At 36.6% G+C, this 22,635-nt stretch overlaps 1 protein-coding gene across 1 annotated transcript in view; it reads left to right on the plus strand.

The window, feature by feature from the left end:
- Window positions 1–22,635, plus strand: part of FAM3B (FAM3 metabolism regulating signaling molecule B) — an 86,481-nt gene that overhangs the window by 58,573 nt on the left and 5,273 nt on the right. Inside the window, exons 7-8 of the mRNA XM_044670313.1 lie at window positions 7,710–7,797; window positions 18,309–18,441. Coding sequence (XP_044526248.1) covers window positions 7,710–7,797; window positions 18,309–18,441 — 221 coding nt within the window. The remainder of the gene's footprint in view (window positions 1–7,709; window positions 7,798–18,308; window positions 18,442–22,635) is intronic.

Raw genomic sequence — 22,635 nt, forward strand, 5'->3', positions numbered from 1 at the left:
GAAAAAAACCTTTTTGGGAGAACAATTGGTATTTGCATATGAAGAACTGCCTGCCCCTGGTATTTTGAGTCAGGAGAAAGAAGGAAAAAACGGGCTTATTTCTAAAACTTTGGCTTTAAATGTATTGAGTTTTAGACTTTCCTTGCCCTCAAAAAAAAAGACAACAGAGGAGTCCCCTTTCTGTGAAAAAATTCCTAAGTTGCAAGTCTCTCTCAGCCAGGAGTCCAGGGTCAGCTTAAGACTTTGGCTTAAAAATGGCTAGCCCAGGCTGGAAAACCCAGTGGAGGAAGGAATTGAAGTTCTCATCTGTCCATTGAGAAAAAAATGGCTAGGATTGGCAGGCTGAAGGCTGGGCAGGGAGTGGTGCTGAAAGTTGGCCCAAGTGGATGGATGCCAGATGGAGACCAGAAGCTGCAGCAGCAGCAGGACACAGGAGGAAAACAGGCAGGCAGGTGTGGAGGAGGAAAAAATTACTAACTTAACTGAAAATCTCTCTTTAAAATATTTGAGAATTCTGTCCTATCATGGTTGGCCAAAAATGTGGATTTTAAGATTAATAATCAATAACTAAATATTATATTTAATAATGTTTTATTCATAATAAACTAACGAAAAAATACTAGCGAAAAGGGTACTAACCAGTTTGCTCCCAAGAGCAAAGAGGAAGAATGAAGTGGAGTCTCAGAACTTATACAAAACGTGACCATGCAAATGTAGACAAAAGGAAAAGCATTGTAGGTAATACAGAAAGGAAGTTTGGGTAATGTATTCATTACCTAAATTCAAATTTAGGGATGCAAAATATTTCTGACTATACAGGGACTTGTGTAGAAGAGTCCACATTGAGAGAAGGAATTATAGAAGTAGAAATGCAAAAGCAAAACATATGACATCACTTATGACATGTAAATATGGGTATGTGATCTGGGGTTTGGTCTTTAGAAAATCTTTCTATAGCAGGGATGAATAATATGGAAATAGGTATCAAGTGATAACATTTGTACAACCTGGTAGAGTTGCTTGTTGGCTCATGGAGGAGGGAAGAGGAGAGAGAAATAAATGAAACATGGAAAAATGGGAAAATATTTTCAAAAATAAATGTTAGCTACCAATTCTTTTTCATTTAAAATTTGACTTCATACTGTGGCAGTTTTTAAAGGGGTCATTTACAATTGGGATACTTGGTTGCATCTGTGTTAAATTTTCATTTGGATTAAAAAGTGGCATTAGTATTTTGCCAATACATAAAAAAAACAAAGTATCATTTAAAATTAATATATTTAGAAGCAAGAGAGAGAATGTGTACATTATATAACAGACTTTGATTATGAGAGATTTAGAACACTATTTCATGTGCTTATTGATAGTTTTGATTTCTCTATCGGAAAACTGCCTATTAATGTCCCTTGCCCATTTATCAATTGAGGAATGGCTTACTTTTTTATGCAATTGATTTAGATCCTTATAAATTTGAGAAATTAGACCTTTGTCAGAGGTTTTTGTTATAAAGATTTTTTTCCCAAGTTGTTGCATCCCTTCTAATTTTGGTTCCATTGGTTTTATTTGTACAAAATCTTTTTAATTTATGTAATCAAAATTATTCATTTTACATTTTGTAATATTCTCTGTCTCTTGCTTGATCTTAAATTCTTAACTTCCCCATAGATCTGGCAGGTATACTATTCTATGCTCACCTAAATTTACTTATACTTTCCTTCTTTATATTTAAGTCATTCATCCATTTTGAATTTATCTTGGTATAGGATATGAGATGTTGATCTAAACCTAATCTCTCCAATACTGTTTTCTAATTTTCCCAGCAGTTTTTGTCAAATAGTGGGTTCTTATCCCAAAATCTGGGATCTTTGGTCTTATCATACACTATCTTGATGAGGTCATTTACCCCAAGTCTATTCTATTGATACTCCCTTCTGTCTCTTAGCCAGTACAATATTGTTTTGTTGATTACTGCTTTATTATACAGTTTAAGATCTAGTACTGCTAGGCTCCCATCCTTCACATTTTTTTCATTAGTTTCCTTGATATTCTTGATCTTTTGTTCTTCCAAAATAACTTTGTTATGTTTTTTCCTAATTCAATCAAAAAATTTCTTGGCAGTTTGATAGGCATGACACTGAATAAATAAATTAATTTGGGTAAGATTGTCATTTTTATTATGTTAGCTTGTCCTACCCATGAGCAATTAATATTTTTCCAATTATTTAGATCTAGTTTTTAATTGTGTGGAAAGTGTTTTGTAGTTCATATAATTCCTGTGTTTGTCTTGGCAGATAGATTCCTAAATATTTCATATTGCCTAGGGTGATTTTAAATGGAATTTCTCTCTCTAACTCTTACTGCTAGTTGTTTTGGAACTATATGGAAATAATGATTTATGTGGATTTGTTTGGATCCTGCAACTTTGCTAAAGTTGTTGATTTTTCCACTAGCTTTTTAGTTGATTCTCTAGGATTCTTTAAGCAGACCATCATATCTACTGCAAAGAGTCATAGTTTAGTCTCCTGTGTGAATCTATACTATACATCCTAATTAATTAATCATCTAAGAAGCAACATCAATACCTTCAAACAACCTGGTTCAGGTTAAAGCAGCCTGGCCTGGCCAGGTTGCAATTGAGAAAGATAAACCTCCTTAACTGTTCATCTCAAACCCTGATTACCTTCAACCTGATATCACCTGATCATCTGAAGCTTTAGCCAAGGATTTCCTTTATACCTCTTTCCTTCAGTTCCTGTTTCTCTTTCCCTAAGTCTGTTATCATTAAATCTTGAAACTTACTTAGGTGGATGTGAGAGAGCTTCTTCAGTCCCAAACATGCTTTTTATACCCCTTCGGTTAGGGAAGACAATTGTCTTCCCTTGCTGGCTCATGCAAATCTCCGGTTCATTTCAAGTTCCAAACTGCTAAATGTCAATCACTCTGCTCTCCATTTGACATAGCAGAAATGATATTACACTAGGCAATTTATATTTTTGTTAATATTCACCCATTTCACCTAGATTGTCATATTAAGTGCCATACAATTGGGCAAAATAGTTCTTAATAATTACCTTAACTTCCTCTTCGTTAAAGGCGACGTTGCCCTTTTCATCTTTGATCCTGTTAATTTGATTTTCTTCTTTCCTTTTTTATTAGATTAACCAGTACTTTATCTATTTTATTTTTCAAAGTACCAGCTTCTAGTCTTATTTATTAGTTCAATTGTTCTTTTACTTTCAACTTTATTAATTTCTCCTTTGGTTTTTATGATTTCCAATTTAATTTTTATCTGCGGATTTTTAACTTTTTCTCTTTCTAGTTTTTTAAGTTACATGCCCAATTAATTGATCTCTTCCCTCACTGATTTCTTCATATATGCACTCAGGGATATAAATTTTCCCCTGATTACTGCTTTGGCTTCATCCCATCGATTTTGATATATTGTTTCCTCATTGTCATTCTCATCAATGAAATCAGTAATTATTACTTTGATTTGTTCTTTGATCCACCAGTTTTGAAGAATTAGTTTCCAATTAATTTTAAATCTACCTTTCCATAAGCCCTTATTGATTATTATTTTTATTGCATTATGGTCTTAAAAATTGCATTTATTATTTCTGCTTTCCTACATTTGTTTGCAATGTTTTTATGCCCTAATACATGGTCAATCTTTGTATGTGTGTCATTAAAGGTATATTCCTTTTTATCCCTATTTATTTTTCTCCAGGTATCTATTAGCTCTAATTTTTCTAACATTTCATTCACTTCCCTTACCTCTTTTTTATTTTTTTTTGGGTTCAATTTATCTAGTTCTGACAGGGGAAGGTTGAGGTCCCCAACTAATACAGTTTTACTATCTGTTTCCTCCTTAAGCTCCTTTAGTTTCTCCTTTAGAAATATGAATGCTGTATCATTTGGTGCATATATGTTGAGTACTGATATTTCTTCTTTATAATGTCTTTCATCAAGATGTAATTACCTTCCTTATCTCTTTTAATCAGATCTATTTTTGCTTGAGCTTTGTTTAAGAGTATAATTACTACTCCTGTCTGTCTCAGTTGCAGCCCAGTAAATACTGCTGTACCCTCTTACCTTTACCCTGTGTATGTCTGCCTGCCTCAAGTGTGTTTCTTGTAGACAGCATATGGTGGGATTCTGGTTTTTAATCCACTCTACTATGCACTTCCTTTTTATTGGTGAGTTCATCCCACTCACATTCACAGTCATGATTACTGTCTGTGTAGTCCCCTCCATTTTGACTTCCTCCTTTGATTCTGCCTTTTCTCTTATTCCTCTTACCCTTCCTCCAACTTTTCACTTTTAGTCAGTCTCCCTCATTTCCCCTCCCTGATGTTACTCCCCTTCTCACCCCTCTCCCCTTTTATTATTCCCCTCTTACTATACTGCCTTTTAAACAACCTCCCAATCTCTCCCTCCCTTGTATCGCTCCCCTCCCCACCAGCCCATTTATTACCCTTCTACTTTTCTTAGGACACAATACAATTCTCTGCCTCAATAGATCTGATTGTTCTTCCCTCTCTGAGTCAATACCAAGAGTGTAAGATTTAACTATTACCTATTGCCAACCTCTTCCACCCTTCCATTATATTGATCTTCTCCCCCTTCCCCTGTGTGCTTCTTTGTGAAATATATATTTACCCCATTTTTTCTTTTTTCCCATTTCTCTTAATATTATCCACTTTTTTATCCCTATTTTTTGTATTTTTTGACACATCATCCTATACTGTACCCTCTAAGAATATGTCTTCTAGTACCCCAATGATAATAACAATTTTTAAGACTTACAAATATCATCTTTTTATATAGGAATACAAATCATTGGAACTTATTGGTTCCATAAAAATTTTTTTCCTTTCTTAATTACTTTTTGGATTCTCTTTCTTAATTACCTTTTGGATTCCTTTCTTAATTACCTTTTGGATTCCTTTCTTAATTACCTTTTGGATTCTCTTGATTTCCGTATTTGGGCATCCAATTTTCTGTTTAAGTCTGGTCTTCAGGAATGCTTGGAAATCTTCTATTTTTATTAAATGACCATACATTCCTCTGCAAGAATATAGTCAATTTTGCTGGGTAGTTGATTCTTGGTTGTAGACTCAGTTCCCTTGCTTTCTGGGAAAGTCTTCTAGTTCATCAGTGTGCATGCAGCAAGGTCCTGTGTAATCCTGACTGTAGTATCTTTTCCTTGATCTGGAAGTTCTTGAACTTGGCTATAACATTCCTGGGCATTGTCAATTGGGGATTTAATGCAGGAGGTGATCTGTGGATTCTTTCAATCTCTACTTTACTCTTTTGTTCAAGAATTTCGGGGCATTTTTCTTGGATAATTTCCTGTAGAATGATGTCCAGACTTTTACTTTTGTCATGATTTTGAGGTAGTCCAATTATTCTTAAATTGTTTCTCCTGGATCTCTTTTCCAGGTCTGTTTCATATTTTCATATCAATGAGTTGTTTCATATTATCCTTAATTTTTTCATTCTTTTGATTGTGTTTTACAAATTCTTGCTACCTTGTGAAGTCTTTTGCTTCAAGTTGTTTGATTCTAATTTGTAAAGATTGTTGAATTTCATCCCTGGCTTTTTGATTCTCCTTTTCCTTTTGGTCTGTATTTCTTTGTAGGTTATTTTTCACTTTCTTTGCCTTATTTTCAAGCTGGTCAATTCTGTTTTTTAAGATACTATTTTCTTGTTCATTTGTCTCTGTTTCCAGATGACCTATTTTACTTTTTAAGTTCTTTTCCCAATTTTATTCAGCTTCTCAATTGTTTTTTATTGTGTTTTGAGTTCTTCCAAAGCCTAAGCCCAATTTGCTGGAGATCCAGAGTTTTTGCTTGGTGTTCCTTGGTCCTCTTCTGTTCCATTTGTTCTTTGTTCATTACCTGAAGAGAAGCTGTTGATTGTAATTCCTTTTTTCTCTTTTTGTTGTTTACTCATATTTTTCTTTCTTTCCCCCTTTTTATTGGCTATATTTCTGCTCCTTTGTTTATTTTCTGGATCTGTGAGTTTGGGATTTTCTGCCCTGCAGGAGCTTCTTCTATACTCTGCTGATTAACTAGATTAGGCTGATAGAACTGACCTGTTGTATTAATGTGTCCTGAGGCCAGACCTTCCCCAGTTGCCAGCAGAAGCTGAGGGTGAAAGTGAATATAAGGAGGCTGGAGGTAGTTACACTCTTCCTCCTCTCTTCCTTTCTGCCAGCAGCCTCCCTGCCAACTGCAAAGTCAGAGCACTGAGCTTCCTCTGATGATACCAAGGTACTCTGTCATGGTTGCAACCTTTGCCCTGGGATCCCAGTCAGTCAGATTCTCTGGGGCCTCAGTGCAGTAGGTGGGTGAGGAGTGTTGAAGATTGAGCTTTCCTGTCCATTGAAGACTTCTTCTCTGCACTATTGATAGACTGGATTAAGCCAGTTGAACTGTTCTGAAGAGCTGAAAGTATTCTGAGGCCAAAACTTCCAGAGGCAGAGGTATAAGATGGGGGAGTGGTGGCTAAAGGCTTTGACTAGGCTGCCTTCCTCTCTGTCCCTTTCCTCCAGCTATCTCCCTGCCAACTGTGGTCAGAGCCCTGAGCCTCAAATAGTTGTGGTAACAAGGAGCTCCCTCCAGGCTGCAGCCTTTAGCCTGAGATTCCACCTACTGCCAGAGTCTCAGGACAGTAGGTGTGGGAGAGTCACTGGGACCTTCTTTCTTTCTTTTCCTCTGACTCAAAAATTCAACCTTTTCTGCATACCTATTAAGTTGAATCAAGTAGGAGGGTCTCCCAGCTCTGTCCTGTTGTTTTATTTGGTTTTCTGTCCCCCTTGAAGTGTTTTGTTTTTTATTGGTGTGGAAAGGTTTTCACATAGGAATCACTTTTACTGCTTCTAAGCCACCATCTTGACTCTACCTCCTAGTAGATCTCTACAGCAGAATCTGTTGTAAGATATCTATATCTTAGATACCATAAGATAATGAAGTACCAAAAAGGCGTGTTGTAAGATTTCATTTAAATCACAGAGTTACAGAGCTGGAAGGAAATTTGAACTCAAGTCCAGCTTTCTCACTTACATGTTAGGAAACTGAAATAATAATTCTTTGTTGAATTGAATTGAGTTGAAATGCATTGCTCAGGCACACAGGTAGTCTTAGGACTGTAATTTAAGTCTCTTGGGATCTGATATTCTTTCCACCATGCCAGAATTACTAGGTGATCCTACAGGTCAAATTCCAAGAATAAAGGGCAGCTGGATGGCTCAATGGATTGAGAGCCAGGCCTAGAGACCAGAGGTCCTAGGTTCAAATCTGGGCCTTAGACACTTCCTAGCTATGTGTTTCTGGGCAAGTCACTTAACCCCCATTGCCTAGCCCTTATCCCTCTTTTACCTTGGAACCAATACACAGTATTGATTCTAAGATGGAAGGTAAGCTTTGGGACCCTAGGCAAGTCACTTAACCCCCATTGCCTAGCCCTTACCACTCTTTTGCCTTAGAACCAATACCCAGTATTGATTCTGAGACAGAAGGTAAGGTTTTAAAAAAAATTCCAAGAACTGTTTTACAGTATGCCATTTGCATGGTTTGTGGTCATGTAGTCACCAGAAAAGCTAAAAGGGAGAAAATATTAGAGCTAGAAGAGATCTTAATGGTTATATTGTTTAACACCCTCTTTATACAGATAGGAACTAAAACTATTTTGTGTTCTACCAACAGATAATTCTGGGACATTGACTGAGTTCATTAAAAACACCCCACAGGAGTCTCTAATCTTTATGGTGACACATGATGATGGTAGTAGCAGGTAAAAGTATCGAATAATTCATTATCATCACTGATATAAGAAAATAGATAGGTAGGAACGTGACCTTTGGCAGGACCACGAGAACTTCTCTGCAAGATGGATACAAATGACAGAGGAAGACAGAAGACAATAGAGACAGATAATTCTTAAGGAAATTATACCCTTGACACATGACTAAATGATGAATGAAGTAGAAGCTAAGAAATATTTCTAAGGAATAAATAGCAAAAGTTTGTAGTAGTAAAACTAAAGTCTAAGATAAAAAGAGATTCTCAGAATATATAACAGGAAATTAAAAATAAATGATATTTCCTTATTTAGAAAAGATGGGTTCCACTCATTAATTAGGCACTGAAAATTAATATGAAAACTCAATTTCAAATAAAATTCCATCGAACTTTTTTTCTTCCTTTTTACCAACTCTTAAATTTATTACAAATTCTATGTGAGGGGGAAGAAAAGGGATTTATCATGCTTGGGGTGGTTTCATGTCATTTGAATTAGGTTTTAAAGCATATGTAGGGGTGGGGCAGCTGGGTAGCTCAGTGGATTGAGAGTCAGGTCCAGAGATAGGAGGTCCTGCGTTCAAATCTGACCTCAGATACTTCTTAGCTTTGGGACCGAAGGCAAATCACTTAACTCCCATTGCCTAGACCTTACCACTCTTCTGCCTTAGAACGAATATCCAGTATTGATTCTAAGACAGAAGGTAAGGGTTTAAAAAAAGAAAAGAATATGTAGGAATTCATTAAGTGTAGGACTACGGGAAGAAAGATCACTCAAAATAGTATGAGCAAAAACACTTCCTGGTTAAGATGGTAGCAGAGTAAAAAGCAACTGCTTAACCTCTCCTAACCAAAACATATAGGACTCCTCAGGGGTACATAAAAACAAATCCAGACAAACAAAGGGACCCCACAACAGGGCACAGCATGGAAGGTACATGGGTTCGGGGCATTTCCATTCTATAAAGGGGTGAAACAGCTCTCACTAAATCACGAGCTGAGCAACCCCCTCACCCCCATACCACCTATAGTGCCAAAGCCAGCACAAAAGAATTAGAGCAAGTTTGGGGCACCCATTAAGTCATTGGCAGCTCCAGGGCCTGATTCTGAGAGCAACAAGACTTAAGAACCCAAGAGGCTAAAGAACGCACGGACTTTGAACATAGACCTTGGGCACAGGCACGCATGAAGGTGTGGACTCAGGTGCGGGAGAAGGCTCGGAAACCTTGAGTAGGGAACCAGTGCAGATGGGTACACGACTGTGGAAGCAGCACCCTGAGACTGTTAAAGGAGCTTCCAGCAGAGGATCAAGCAAGGGGGACCACCAGGAGGCTTGACCCTGAGAACAATGAGATCTGAGACCTCAGGAGCCTAAAGAGTGCAGACAGACCCTGAGTGTGAGGATAAAGCTGAGAAGGCGCTGGGCTAAAAATGGCAAGCCAAAATCAGGAACTCCAGAAGAGAAAGATAAACAAGAAGAAATCTTTGACACTCAACAACTTTTACACAGAGAAAATCCAGACAACAGAGCAAACATAAGAGGAGAACAAACAAGCAATCACATCCAAACCTTCCCAAAATAATGAAAACTGGTCACAAGCTCCTGAAGAGTTCAAATCTGAGATGACGAGAAAGATGGAAAAGATTTGGCTAGAGAAGTGGAAAATAGCTCAAAAGGAAATCAGGCAAGAAAATAACAGTTTAAAAGACAGAATTTCGCAATTGGAAAGTGAGGCAAGTAAATCGAAGACCAGAAACGACCAGATTGAAAAGGAAAACCAAAAGATTATAGCCAAAAACCAAAAGAATATAGCTGAAAACCAGTCTCTAAAGGCTAGAATTGAGCAATTAGAAGCTAATGATCTCTCAAGACAGCAAAAACAAATAAAACAAAGTCAAAAGACTGATAAAATAGAAGGAAACATGAAATATCTCAATGAAAAAGAGACAAGGAAATAAAAAACAGGTCTAGAAGAGACAATCTGAGAATCATTGGTCTTTCTGAAAAAGCAGAAATTAATAGAAATTTGGATTCCATGCTAAAAGAAATTATTCAGCAAAATTGCCCTGAAGTTCTACAACAAGAAGGCAATATAGACATTGAAAGTATCCATAGATCACCCTCTACACTACACCATGAAAAGACAACCCCCAGGAATATAATAGCCAACTTCAAGAGCTTCCAAGTAAAAGGAAAAATTTTACAAGAAGCCAGAAAGAGACAATTCAGACATCAAGGAGCACCAATCAGGATCACACAGGATCTGGCAGCCTCCACGCTAAAAGACTGCAAGGCTTGGAATATGATATTCAGAAAGGCAAGCGAACTGGGTCTACAACCAAGGATTACTTATCCATCAAAACTGACTGTATACTTCCAGGGGAAAGTATGGGCATTCAACAAGATAGAAGATTTCCAAGTATTTGCACAGAAAAGACCAGGACTAAATGGAAAGTTCAATATCCAACCACAAAAATCAAGAGAAATATGAAAAGGTAAATAAGAAACAGAGGGGAAAGAAAGAAAACTCTTATTTTTTTTAAATTTGCCTCTTTAAGGGCTTCAATAAGATTTAATTATTTGTGTTCCTATGTGGAGAAATGTTATATGTAATTCTCTGTAGTGAACTCTAATCACTATTATAGTTTTCACTATTATAATAATTAGAAGAATTATTCATAGGGAGAGGTAGGAGTACTATATGGTCTAAGATGATATGGGGGTGGGAAAGAGGGGGGCAAATAGAAGAGGACACCAAGAGAAAATTGAATGAATAAGAAAAATAGGATATTCTGTTACATACAAAGAGGGCATGGGAAGGAGAGGGGATGAATACTATTGTAAGAAGGAGAGGAAGCATTAAGAGGTAATATTTAAACCTTACCCTCAGTGGAATTAACCCTGAGAGGGAAGAGTAGCTATATCCATTGGGATATAGAACTCTATCTAACCCTACTGAGAAAGTCAGAAGGGATAAGCCAAGGGGAGCAGGGGAGTGGGGAGGTCAAAAAAGGAGAAGAAGGGGGAGGGAATTCATTAGACCTTAAAAATAAAAAAGAGGGGAATAACAAGGGAGGGGGTGGAAAGGGAAGTAAATCAAGGGAGGGGACAAGGGGACTGGTCTAAAACAAACCACAGGTTTAAAAGGAAATAGAGTAAGATGAAGGGGTAGAAATAGGAGAGGATACCAAAATGTCGGGGAATACACAACTAATAATTATAACTCTGAATGTGAATGGGATGAACTCGCCCATAAAAAGGAAGCAAATAGCAGAGTGGATTAGAAACCAAAATCCTACCATATGTTGTCTACAAGAAACACATGTGAGGCAGGTGGACATACACAGGTTTAAGGTAAAGGGCTTGAGCAAAATCTTTTGGTCTTTAAATGAGAAAAAGAAGGCAAGAATGGCGATTATGATTTCTGACAAAGCCAAAGTAAAAATAAATATGATTAAAAAAGATAGGGAAGGTAATTAAATCTTGATTAAAGGCAGTATAGACAATAAGGAAATAACAGTGCATGCACCAAATGGCATAGCGTCCAAATTCATAAAGGAGAAACTGGCAGAGCTCAAGAAGGAAATTGATAGTAAAACCATAATAGTGGGAGATCTAAATATTCCTCTTTCAGATCTAGATAAATCAAACCAAAAAATAAATAAGAAGGAGGTAAGAGAGGTGAATGAAATCCTAGAAAAATTAGATTTAATAGATATGTGAAGAAAAATAAATAGGGACAAAAAGGAATACACTTTCTTTTCAGCTGCACACGGTACATTCACAAACATTGACCATGTAATAGGGCATAGAAACATTGCAAACAAATGCAAAAGAGTAGAAATAATGAATGTAACCTTCTCAGATCATAATGAGATAAAATTAATAATTAGTCAGGGCACCTGGACAGGTAAATCAAAAACTAATTGGAAATTAAATAATATGATTCTCCAAAACCAGTTAGTCAAAGAAGAAATCATAGAAACAATCAACAATTTCATTGAAGAGAATGACAATGATGAGACATCCTACCAAACTCTGTGGGATGCAGCCAAGGCAGTACTCAGGGGGAAATTTATATCCTTGAGTGCATATATTAACAAATTAGGGAGGGCAGAGATTAATGAATTGGGCATGCAACTTAAAAAACTTGAAAGCGAGAAAATTAAAAATCCCCAGATAAAAACTAAATTAGAAATATTAAAAATCAAGGGAGAAATTAATAAAATCAAAAGTAAAAGAACTATTGAATTAATAAATAAGACTAGAAGCTCATATTTTGAAAAAACAGATAAAATAGACAAAGCACTGGTCAATCTAATAAAAAAAAGGAAAGAAGAAAACCAAATTGACAGTATCAAAGATGAAAAGGGAGACCTGACCTCCAATGAAGAGGAAATTAAGGCAATCATTAAAAACTATTTTGCCCAATTATATGGCAATAAATATAGCAATCTAGGTAATATGGATGAATATTTACAAAAATATAAATCGCCTAGATTAACAGCAGAAGAAACAGAATACCTAAATAATCTCATATCAGAAAAAGAAATTGAACAAGCCATCAAACAACTCCCTAAGTAAAAATCACCAGGGCCTGATGGATTCACAAGTGAATTCTATCAAACATTCAAAGAACAACTAATCCCAATACTATACAAATTATTTGAAATAATAAGCAAAGAAGGAGTCCTACCAAACTCCTTTTATGACACAAATATGGTACTGATTCCAAAGCCAGGTAGATCCAAAACAGAAAAAAGAAAACTACAGACCAATCTCCCTAATGAACATAGATGCAAAAATCTTAAATAGAATACTAGCAAAGAGACTCCAGCAAGTGATCAAGAGTATTAGGTGGGATTTATACCAGGAATGCAAAGATGGTTCAACATTAGGAAAACCATCCACATAATTGACCATATCAACAATCTAACAAACAAAAATCACATGATTATCTCAATAGATGCTGAAAAAGCCTTTGACAAAATACAACATCCATTCCTATTGAAAACACTGGAAAGTATAGGAATAGAAGGTCCTTTCCTAAAAATAATAAACAGTACATATCTAAAACCATCAACAAGCATCATATGTAATGGGGATAAATTAGAAGCCTTCCCAATAAGATCAGGAGTGAAACAAGGATGCCCATTATCACCTCTACAATTTAACATTGTACTAGAAACACTAGCAGTAGCAATTAGAGGAGAAAAAGAAATTGAAGGTATCAAAATAGGCAACGAGGAGACTAAGCTATCACTCTTTGCAGATGATATGATGGTCTACTTAAAAAAAATCCTAGAGAATCAACTAAGAAGCTTGTAGAAATAATCAACAACTTTAGCAAATTGTAGGATACAAAATAAATGCACATAAATCATCAGCATTTCTATATATTTCCAAAACATCACAGAAGCAAGAGTTAGAAAGAGAAACACCATTTAAAATCACACTACACAATATAAAATACTTAGGAATCTATCTACCAAAACAAACACAGGAATTATACAAAAACAACTACAAAACACTTTCCAAACAAATAAAACTAGATCTAAACAATTGGAAAAAACATTGATAGCTTATAGGTAGGACGAGCTAACATAATAAAAATGACCATTCTACCCAAATTAATTTACCTATTTAGCGCCATACCTATTAAACTACCAAAAAACTTTTTTACTGAATTAGAAAAAACTATAACAAAGTTCATTTGGAATAACAAAATATCAAGAATATCAAAGGAAATAACGAAAAAAAATGTGAAGGAAGGTGATTTAGCAGTGTCAGATATTAAACTATACTATAAAGCAGCAGTCATCAAAATAGTATGGTACTGGCTAAGAGGCAGAAGGGAGGATCAGTGGAATAGACTTGGAGTAAGTGACTTCAGCAAGACAGTGTATGATAAACCCAAAGAGCCAAACTTTTGGAACAAAAATCCACTATTTAACAAAAACTGCTGGGAAATTTGGAAAACAATATGGGAGAGAATAGTTTTAGATCAACATCTCACACCCTACACCAAGATAAATTCAGAATGGGTAAATGACTTGAATATAAAGAGGGAAACTATAAATAAGTTAAGTGAACACAGAATAGTATACTTGTCAGATCTCTGGGAAAGGAAAGATTTTAAAACCAAGCAAGAGTTAGAGAAAATTACAGAATGTAAAATAAATAATTTTGATTATATCCAACTAAAAAGCTTTTGTACAAACAAAAACAATGTAGTCAAAATGAGAAGGGAAACAACAAATTGGGAAAAAAATCTTTATAACAAAAAACTCTGACAGGGGACTAATTACTCAAATATACAAGGAGTTAAATCAATTGTATAAAACATCAAGCCAATCCCCAATCAATAAATGGGCAAGGGACATGAATAGGCAATTTTCACATAAAGAAGTCAAAAGTATCAATAAGCACATGAGAAAGTGGTCTAAATCTCTAATTATTAGAGAAATGTAAATCAAAACAACTCTGAGGTATCATCTTACACCTAGCAGATTGGCTAAAATGAGAGAAGGGGAGAGCAATGAATTTTGGAGGGGATGTGGCAAAATTGGGACATTAATGCATTGCTGGTGGAGTTGTGAACTGATCCAACCATTCTGGATGGCAATTTGGAACTATGCTCAAAGGGCTATAGAAGAATGCCTGCCCTTTGATCCAGCCATACCATTGTTGGGGTTGTACCCCAAAGAGATCATAGATAAACAGACTTGTACAAAAATATTTATAGCTGTGCTTTTTGTGGTGGCAAAAAACTGGAAAATGAGGGTATGCCCTTCAATTGGGGAATGGTTTAACAAATTGTGGTATATGCTGGTGATGGAATATTATTGTGCTCAAAGGAATAATTAACTGAAGGAATTCCATGTGAACTGGAAAGACCTCCAGGAGTTGATTCAGAGCAAAAAGAGCAGAGTCAGAAGAACATTGTACACAGAGACCAATACACTGTGATAAAATCAAATGTAATGGACTTCTGTGCTAGCAGCAATGCAATGACCCAGGACAGTTCTGAGGAACTTATGGTAAAGAACACTACCCACATTCAGAGGAAGAACTGCAGGAGTGGAAAAAGAAAAGAAAATCAACTGCTTCAACACATGGGTTGAGGCAGACATGATTGGGGAGGTAGACTCGAAACTAACACTCCAATGCAACTATCAACAATTTGGAAATAGGTCTTGATCAATGACACATGTTAAAACCAGTGGAAATGCACATCGGCTATGATGGGCGGGGGGAGAGTCAGGGGGTGAAGGGGAAAGTAAGAGCATGAATCATGTAACCATGTTAATTTTTCTGAAAAATAAAAATTATTAAATGGAAAAAAGAAAAAGAAAAGAAAAAGAAAAAAAATAGTATGAGCAAAGACACCAAAGCACTTACCACAATTTTGTATTAGGACATTTGAATTTAATTTTAAAATAGGGAAGATGTTGCAGGGAGTTGCACAGCTGAGTGACAGAATGAAATCTATACAAAAGGAAGGTATCTGATAATAGTTTAAAGAGATTAGAGATGAGATAACCTCTTAGGAGATAACTAGAATGGTCAAGGCAAGTAATAATGATGGTTTCTGTAATGTTAGCAGAGAAAAACAAATTCCCTAATCACTCCACCAGTGATTCCCAAAGTGGGTGCTACCACCTCCTGGTGGGTGCTGCAGCAATCCGGGGAAGGGGGGGCAGTGATGGCCACAGGTGCATTTATCTTTCCTATTAATTGCTATTAAAATTTTTAAAAATTTAATTTCCAGGGCAGCTGGGTAGCTCAGTGGATTGAGAGTCAGGCCTAGAGACAGGAGGTCCTAGGTTCAAATCTGGCCTCAGACACTTCCCAGCTGTGTGACCCTGGGCAAGTCACTTGACCCCCATTGCCCACCCTTACCAATCTTCCACCTATGAGACAATACACAGAAGTTAAGGGTTTAAACAACAACAACAAAAAAATCTTGAAAAAAAAAATTTAATTTCCAGGGGGCTAAGTAATATTTTTTCTGGAAAGGGGGCAGTAGACCAAAAAAGTTTGGGAACCACTGCACTACGCCCCCACATCCAGATATAGTGATTAGGGAATTGCTTAAGGCAGTGATGGGCAAACTATGACCTGGATCTGGCCCGTGGGGAATCATTTGCCCATCACTGTGCTTGGGCCATGCCTAGGCCTAAACTTCTCTACACTATCTAATGATTTGCCCACTATCTAACTACCTGCCTAAGCTAATCACTAATTAATAACGCTGTTAAGGCTTTAAAATCCATTTCTTTTTTTTTTTTAAACCCTTAACTTCTATGTATTGGCTCATAGGTGGAAGAGTGGTAAGGGTGGGCAATGGGGGTTCAAGTAACTTGCCCAGGGTCACACAGCTGGGAAGTGTCTGAGGCCGGATTTGAACCTAAGACCTCCCGTCTCTAAGCCTGATTTTCAATCCATTGAGCTACCCAGCTTCCCCCCATATCCTTTTCTCTTATCTCCAACTGTCAGTTCGAAAAAACTGCCAGTCTCAGAGAGAACAAGCTACACACTCCTCTCCTCAGGGGACCTAGAGGGAAAAAAAAAGCCTCTTCCAACTGTCACTTTCTCTTATGTGTCTACTTCGTCTCCTAGGTAATGGAATCTTCAGCAGGCTGTTAGTTAACTGTTAGTTAACTGACTCTTACTGCTAAATGTTACCTGCTCCCTTGCCTCTTAAAGAGAGAGGGAGAGATTAAGAAACACTCTTTAACATATAAAGTTCTCTATAACAGGGTTTTTATTTGGGGTTAGTGGTTTTATATGATTATTCTCTTACAAAAATGAACAATATGGAAATACATTTTGTGGATAATACATGTATAACCCAGATTGAATTGCTTGAAAGCTCAAGGAAGGGGGAAGGAAGGTAGGAAGGGACACAATTCAGATAATATAACTTTAGGTAACTTATATGGAAATGTGTTGTTATAATGTAATTGTTAAAATTAAATATCTTTGTAACAAACAAAAAAGAATTATAGCACATAAAAAATAAAAGAAGTTTTCCAAAGAAGAAGAAAATATTACAGAAAAATTAAAGCGAGTGAGGACTGAAATAGAGCTATTGAATTTGGTGATTATGAGGTCACTGGAAATTTAGAATCATTTCAGTTGAATGATGTCATTGAAGAACTGAAAACAGACTACAAAGAACTGAGAAGAGTATTGAGAGAAAGTAGAAGCATTAAATAATTTTTTTCAAGAATTCTGGCCATGGAAGGAGAGAGATATAATAGAGCTAAAAGAAATTGATTAGTGAAACTACTCTCCAATGCTATCAAGGAGCCAATTGAGAGAGAGGTATTAACAATGAATGATAGTGATAATTTTTGGAAAAAATGAGAAGGGATGAGATCAACAACCTCTTCCTCTGACAAAAAAGGAAGGAATGGGACATTTATATGCTTGAGTTTACCCTTGTCAATTAGGAACTGAAACTGCAGGAGATAGAATATCATGTAGGTAATGACGACTGAAATGTAAACAATATTATATTGCTATCTTAATGAAAAAAGACCATGAAAGCTGATTTCATTATATAAAGAATAAAAGTTTAGTAAACTTCAATGAACAATAAATACAATTAACTACAAATTCTTAGGATACATCTCTTCAGTTTCTTCTGGAATAAAGTGCTTTCTATCCCAAATTTTAAATGATATATGGGGAAAAACCAGAGAAGATGACAAATATTAAATATGGGCTCTGTGGGGTGGATAGGAGACAGGAAGGGACAATGGGAAAGACTTTACAAGCTAGGGAACCAGGTTTAACTATAAGGGGAAGTCCATTGACTGAAATGGCAATTAAGCCTGACCAAATGTCACTCAACCCCACCCAGCCTGGAATAAATTCAGATTATTGCATACACACAGTGAGGACTTTAAATTACTAAAAACACACAGGGAATCAGTTTAATTATAATAAGAGGGGATTAGAAAGGGGGTTAGGTAAACTATGACTAACAACCCAGGACTGGAGTCAAAAAGGGTAAGATCCCTAGCCAACCTGGCTTCTGCCAGGCTTTGACAGCTTGGCTAAGAACCTGGGGAAGAAGGCTTGAACTTGGGATCTCACAACTATTCCAGGGATGTTTCAGGATGCCAGGAACCAACTCCTCCAGAACTGATGATCCAAAGTAGCCAGATAGTGAGTGAAGTCTGTAAGCTGTCCACCAGATCACAGAACACTTCCCTACTCAGTGTTGTTTTGCAAGATTGAAGTCTTCTGCTTTCAACCTTCACCACTTTCCAAGATTCCAGGGAATCAGGGTACAACTCCACTACCTCTGAGGTCTCCCAGGGTCAGTTACAGCTTGTCCCAACCACCATGGAGTCTATCTCAGAGAGAGCAAGCCACTTCCTGCTTCCCCATTCCATTTGGAATTCTCTAGCCCTTCCTGTTAGGTCTCCTAACTAATAACTAAGTAATCCTCCTCACAACAATGATAACATGTTTTTCTCCTTACCATGTAGATTAATGGATGATGCCAAAAATGCCATTGAAGATTTGGGCAGTAAAGAAATTAAAAATATAAAATTCAGATCAAGTTGGGTATTTCTTGGAGGAAAAGGTATTGATTTCCCTGAAGATATTCAAAGAGAAAAGGTATTTTTTTGTTTGTTGCTAATCATCTTTTATACAAAAATGTCAATAAAATGTTATAATATGTCATTAATTTGTGCCACTACTCCCCCAGTTCCTTGGCAAAATAAACACAAAGAAATATAATAAGAAAAAATTTAGTAGCTTACATTTATATAGTATTTTGTGGTTCTACACAGTTTTAACATTCTTTATCTAATTTTATTTTCTCAACAGACTTGGCAGTTGATATTTATTGTTATCGCTTTTTTTTTCCTGATCAAGAGAATTTTTAATGGAGAAGTGGGAGGGAGAAAATTGCATATATACATATATGCAATTTTCTCCATCCTAATATATATGCAATTTTCTCCTATATATATATATATGTATATATATATATATATATATATATAAAATCTGGTACCATAGAGCAGAGATAAAGTAGAAAGAATTGTAGAAGGAGAGGGGCAGTAATTATTGTCTTGATGAGAAACTGGAAACACATAAAGATCTAAATGATTTGTTCAAAATCAAACAACTTTAGATTCCAAGTGCTACTGTATTTCTACTTTGCCATGGCTAATTTTCCTAGAGTTTCAATTTCTTAAGTATCTACAAAAGTCAAATATTCTATCTGGACTTCATTTTGTTCAAAGAGAACAAGAAAGTTTTTACTACCCTATGGATAACTTCACCATTCAATTTTCATCTCAAGTACTGGTGATCTGTTGTCATTTGGTCATTCAATCATGTCCAGCTCTTCATGACCCCATGAATCACAGCACATTAAACTCTTCTATCCTCCACTATCTCCCCAAGTTTATCCAAGCTCATGTTTGTTGCACTATCTATCCATTTCATCCTCTGCCATCCCCTTCTTCTTTTGCCATCAATTTTTCCCAACATCAGGGTCTTTCCCAAAAAGTCCTATCTTCTCATGTGGCCAAAATATTTAAGATTCAGGTTTAGTATTTGACCTTCCAGAGAATAGTCTGAATTAATTTCTTTAAGTTTTGACTGATTTGATCTCCTGATATCCAAGGGATTCTCAAAATTTCTCCCAGCACCACAATTTGAAAGCATCATTTCTTTGTTGCCCATCTTTCCTTATAGTCCAATTCTCACAAGCATACATTGCATTGAAAAATGATATCTTTGACTATATGGCAAGGTAATGGCTCTACTGTTTAATATGCTCTCTAGATTTGCCATAGTTTTTCTTCCAAGGAGCAAGCTTTTTTTTTTTAATTTCATGGCTATGGTCACTATCAACAGCAATTTTTGAGCCCAAAAATATAAAATCTGACACTGCTTCCATTTTTTTCTTTTTGCCAGAAAGTTATGGGACCTATAGCCATGATCTTAGTTTTTCTATGTTAAGCTTCAAGCCAACATTTACACTCTCCTCTTTCAGCCTCACCAAGAAGCTTCCTTATTTCTCTCCACTTTCTACCATCAGAGTGGTATGATCTATATATCTGAAATCATTGAGATTTCTCCCAGAAACCTTAATACCAGCTTTTGGTGTGTTCAACCTGACATTTCATATGATATGCGCTGTATGTAAGTTAAATCAATAAGGTGACTATGTACAGTCTCGTTGTACTCCTTTCCCATTCTTGAAATAATCAGTTGTTCCATGTTCAGTTCTAGCTGTTACTTCTTAACCTGCAGTGCAGGTTCCTCAGAAGGCAAGTAAGATGATCTTTTCTTTTTGAGGATTTACATTTTGTTGTGATTCACACAAATCAAAAACTTTAGTGTATTCATTGAAACAAAAGTCTGTTTTTCTGGAACTCCCTTGCTTTCTCCATAATTCAGCAAATGTTGAGTTTGGTCTCTAGTTACTCTTCTGCTTCAAAAACAAGCCTCCCTTTCTCCCTTTCACATATTGCTGAAACTTAGCTTGCATAAGTTCAATAATTTGAAACTTTTTTTGGTACTGCCCTTTTTCAGGATTGGGATATAAGGTGATCTTTTCCAATCCAATGGTCACTGAGTTGTCCAAATTTGCTGGCATATTGTGTGTAGCACTTTAATAGTATCATCTTTCAAGATTAGCTCAGCTAAATTTATATCACGTCCCCTAGCCTTCTATTACATTAAAACTAAGACTAGCTATAGCAATTGAGTAGCCTCATCTTTTCTTGCTCCATTCTCTAAGAGTCAAGACTATATTCTTTGTAAGGACTCTCTGCCATGTCTGATAGTCTGTGCCTACTCTGGTGTTAAAGTTGGCCACAATTATTAGCTTAATCCATTTCAGCAATTAATTATGAGCCTTCATAGAACTGTTCATTGGCCTTGTCAAGATTCATCACTGATGGTGGTAGTGTGGCACTTTCTTGCAAGTGACAATCAAATTCACTCCTTTTGGGTGGCATACAATCTTGATGAATATATTAGAAATGATTGCGAAAACTACACCTGTTTCACAACACTCTTCACCATAATGGGAACTCCAGAAAAAACTGTATCTGACTTCAGTAAGCTAGCCTTTATTGTCAGCATTGTTTCACTCTAAGCTGCTCACTGGAAATAGCAATAGCAGGGGTCGGCAAACTTTTTGGCCATGAGAGCCATAAACGCCACATTTTTTAAAATGTAATTTCGTAAGAGCCGTACAGTGCTCACAGTGCGCTCCTGTAACAGCGCCTGAAAAAAAAAATGACTTTATGGCTCCTGCAGAAAAAGCCATATCTGGCCCTCAAAAGAGCCAGATATGGCTCGAGAGCCATACGTTACTGACCCCTGAGCAACAGCAACAGTCACTACTGAGGACATATGTCTTATGACTTTCTCATCACCAATGTTGGCTTCCACCTACTTAACTTCAATAAAATGTAATTAATGTATCCTAGTAGCAAAGACATGCATTTAATTGACTACATCATTGTCAGAAGAGACCAGCAGGATGTGAGAGTGAGAAAGGCAATGTGTAGAGCAGAGTATGGGTCTGATCACAGGCTCATCCCTTCCAAGCTAAACATTTGAATTCAGCAAAAACAGTGACTCCAAGGCAAGATGACTATAAAAAGATTTAACATTAACAGGCGAGAGAATTTCTCTGTGAGAGCACAGTGCACTCACCTGCAGGGAATGCTGAGTTAGCAAAGAGTCAGCAATAAGGTAGGAGAAGAAAAGTGATCAGCTTTCAGAGATTTAATATACAACACCACATTTGGTCATCTCAGCCAATTCACCTATATGCATCAGAACTGATTTGAAAAAAATAGGGGGGAAATTCAATGATAAGGACATGACCCTGGAGATATACACTGAGTTCTTCCATAGTGTTCTTAACAGACTGTCATCAACCAATGCTGTAGCCATTGATCATATAGCTCAGGTTATAATCAATTCCTCTATAGTTGAACTTCCAACTGAAGAAGAGGTATTGAATACCATCAAGATCTTGAGTGGCAAAGCACCTGGCAGTGATTCCATCCCAAAAGAGATCTACATGGCAGGGTATCCATTGCTCATACAAAAGTTGACTGAAATCTTCCAGATTACATGGTAAGAGTTAGGCATCCCAGGAGTATAAAGATGCATTGATTGTCCATCTCTATAAAGGAAAAGGAAACAGGTTACCCTGTGACAATCATAAGGGGATTGCTCTTCTAGTCACTGATGAAAAAATTCTTGCCAGAGTCCTTAATTAGCTGACTAATTATCTGGAAGATGGTCGCCTATGCAAGAGTCAGCATGGCTTTAAAAAGGGCCATGGAATTGTTAGCATGGTGTTTCCTGTCTGGCAACTTCAGGAGAAATGCCGGGAGCAGAATGGAGATCAGTATACAATTTTGTGAATCTAGCCACTGAAAACTGTCAGCAGTGAGGGTCTATGGAAAGTCTTGGTGAAATTAGGTCGTCTGAATAAGTTAATCAGAATTCTATGTCAGTTTCATGATGGCATAGTCTAATGGGTTCTGGATAAAAGACAATGCTCTGCATGCTTTGCAATCACCACTGGAGTCAAGTAGGATAGTGTGCTTGCTCCCATGCTCTTCAGCATGATGTTGTCTTCAATGTTGTTAGACACCTTTGACTAAGTGGAAGGATCCTGGTGTTGGGAAAGATTGAAGGTAAAAGGAGAATGGGATGGCAGAGGATGAGATGGATAGATAGTCATGGAAGTAAGAACATAAGTTTGGAGAGATTTAGGGCAATAGAGTGTAAGGGCTAAAATAGGGGTTTTGACAAAATAAGAGA

This window comes from Gracilinanus agilis, chromosome 3 (genome assembly GCF_016433145.1).
Source record: "Gracilinanus agilis isolate LMUSP501 chromosome 3, AgileGrace, whole genome shotgun sequence".
NCBI classification, from domain to species: Eukaryota; Metazoa; Chordata; class Mammalia; order Didelphimorphia; family Didelphidae; genus Gracilinanus; species Gracilinanus agilis.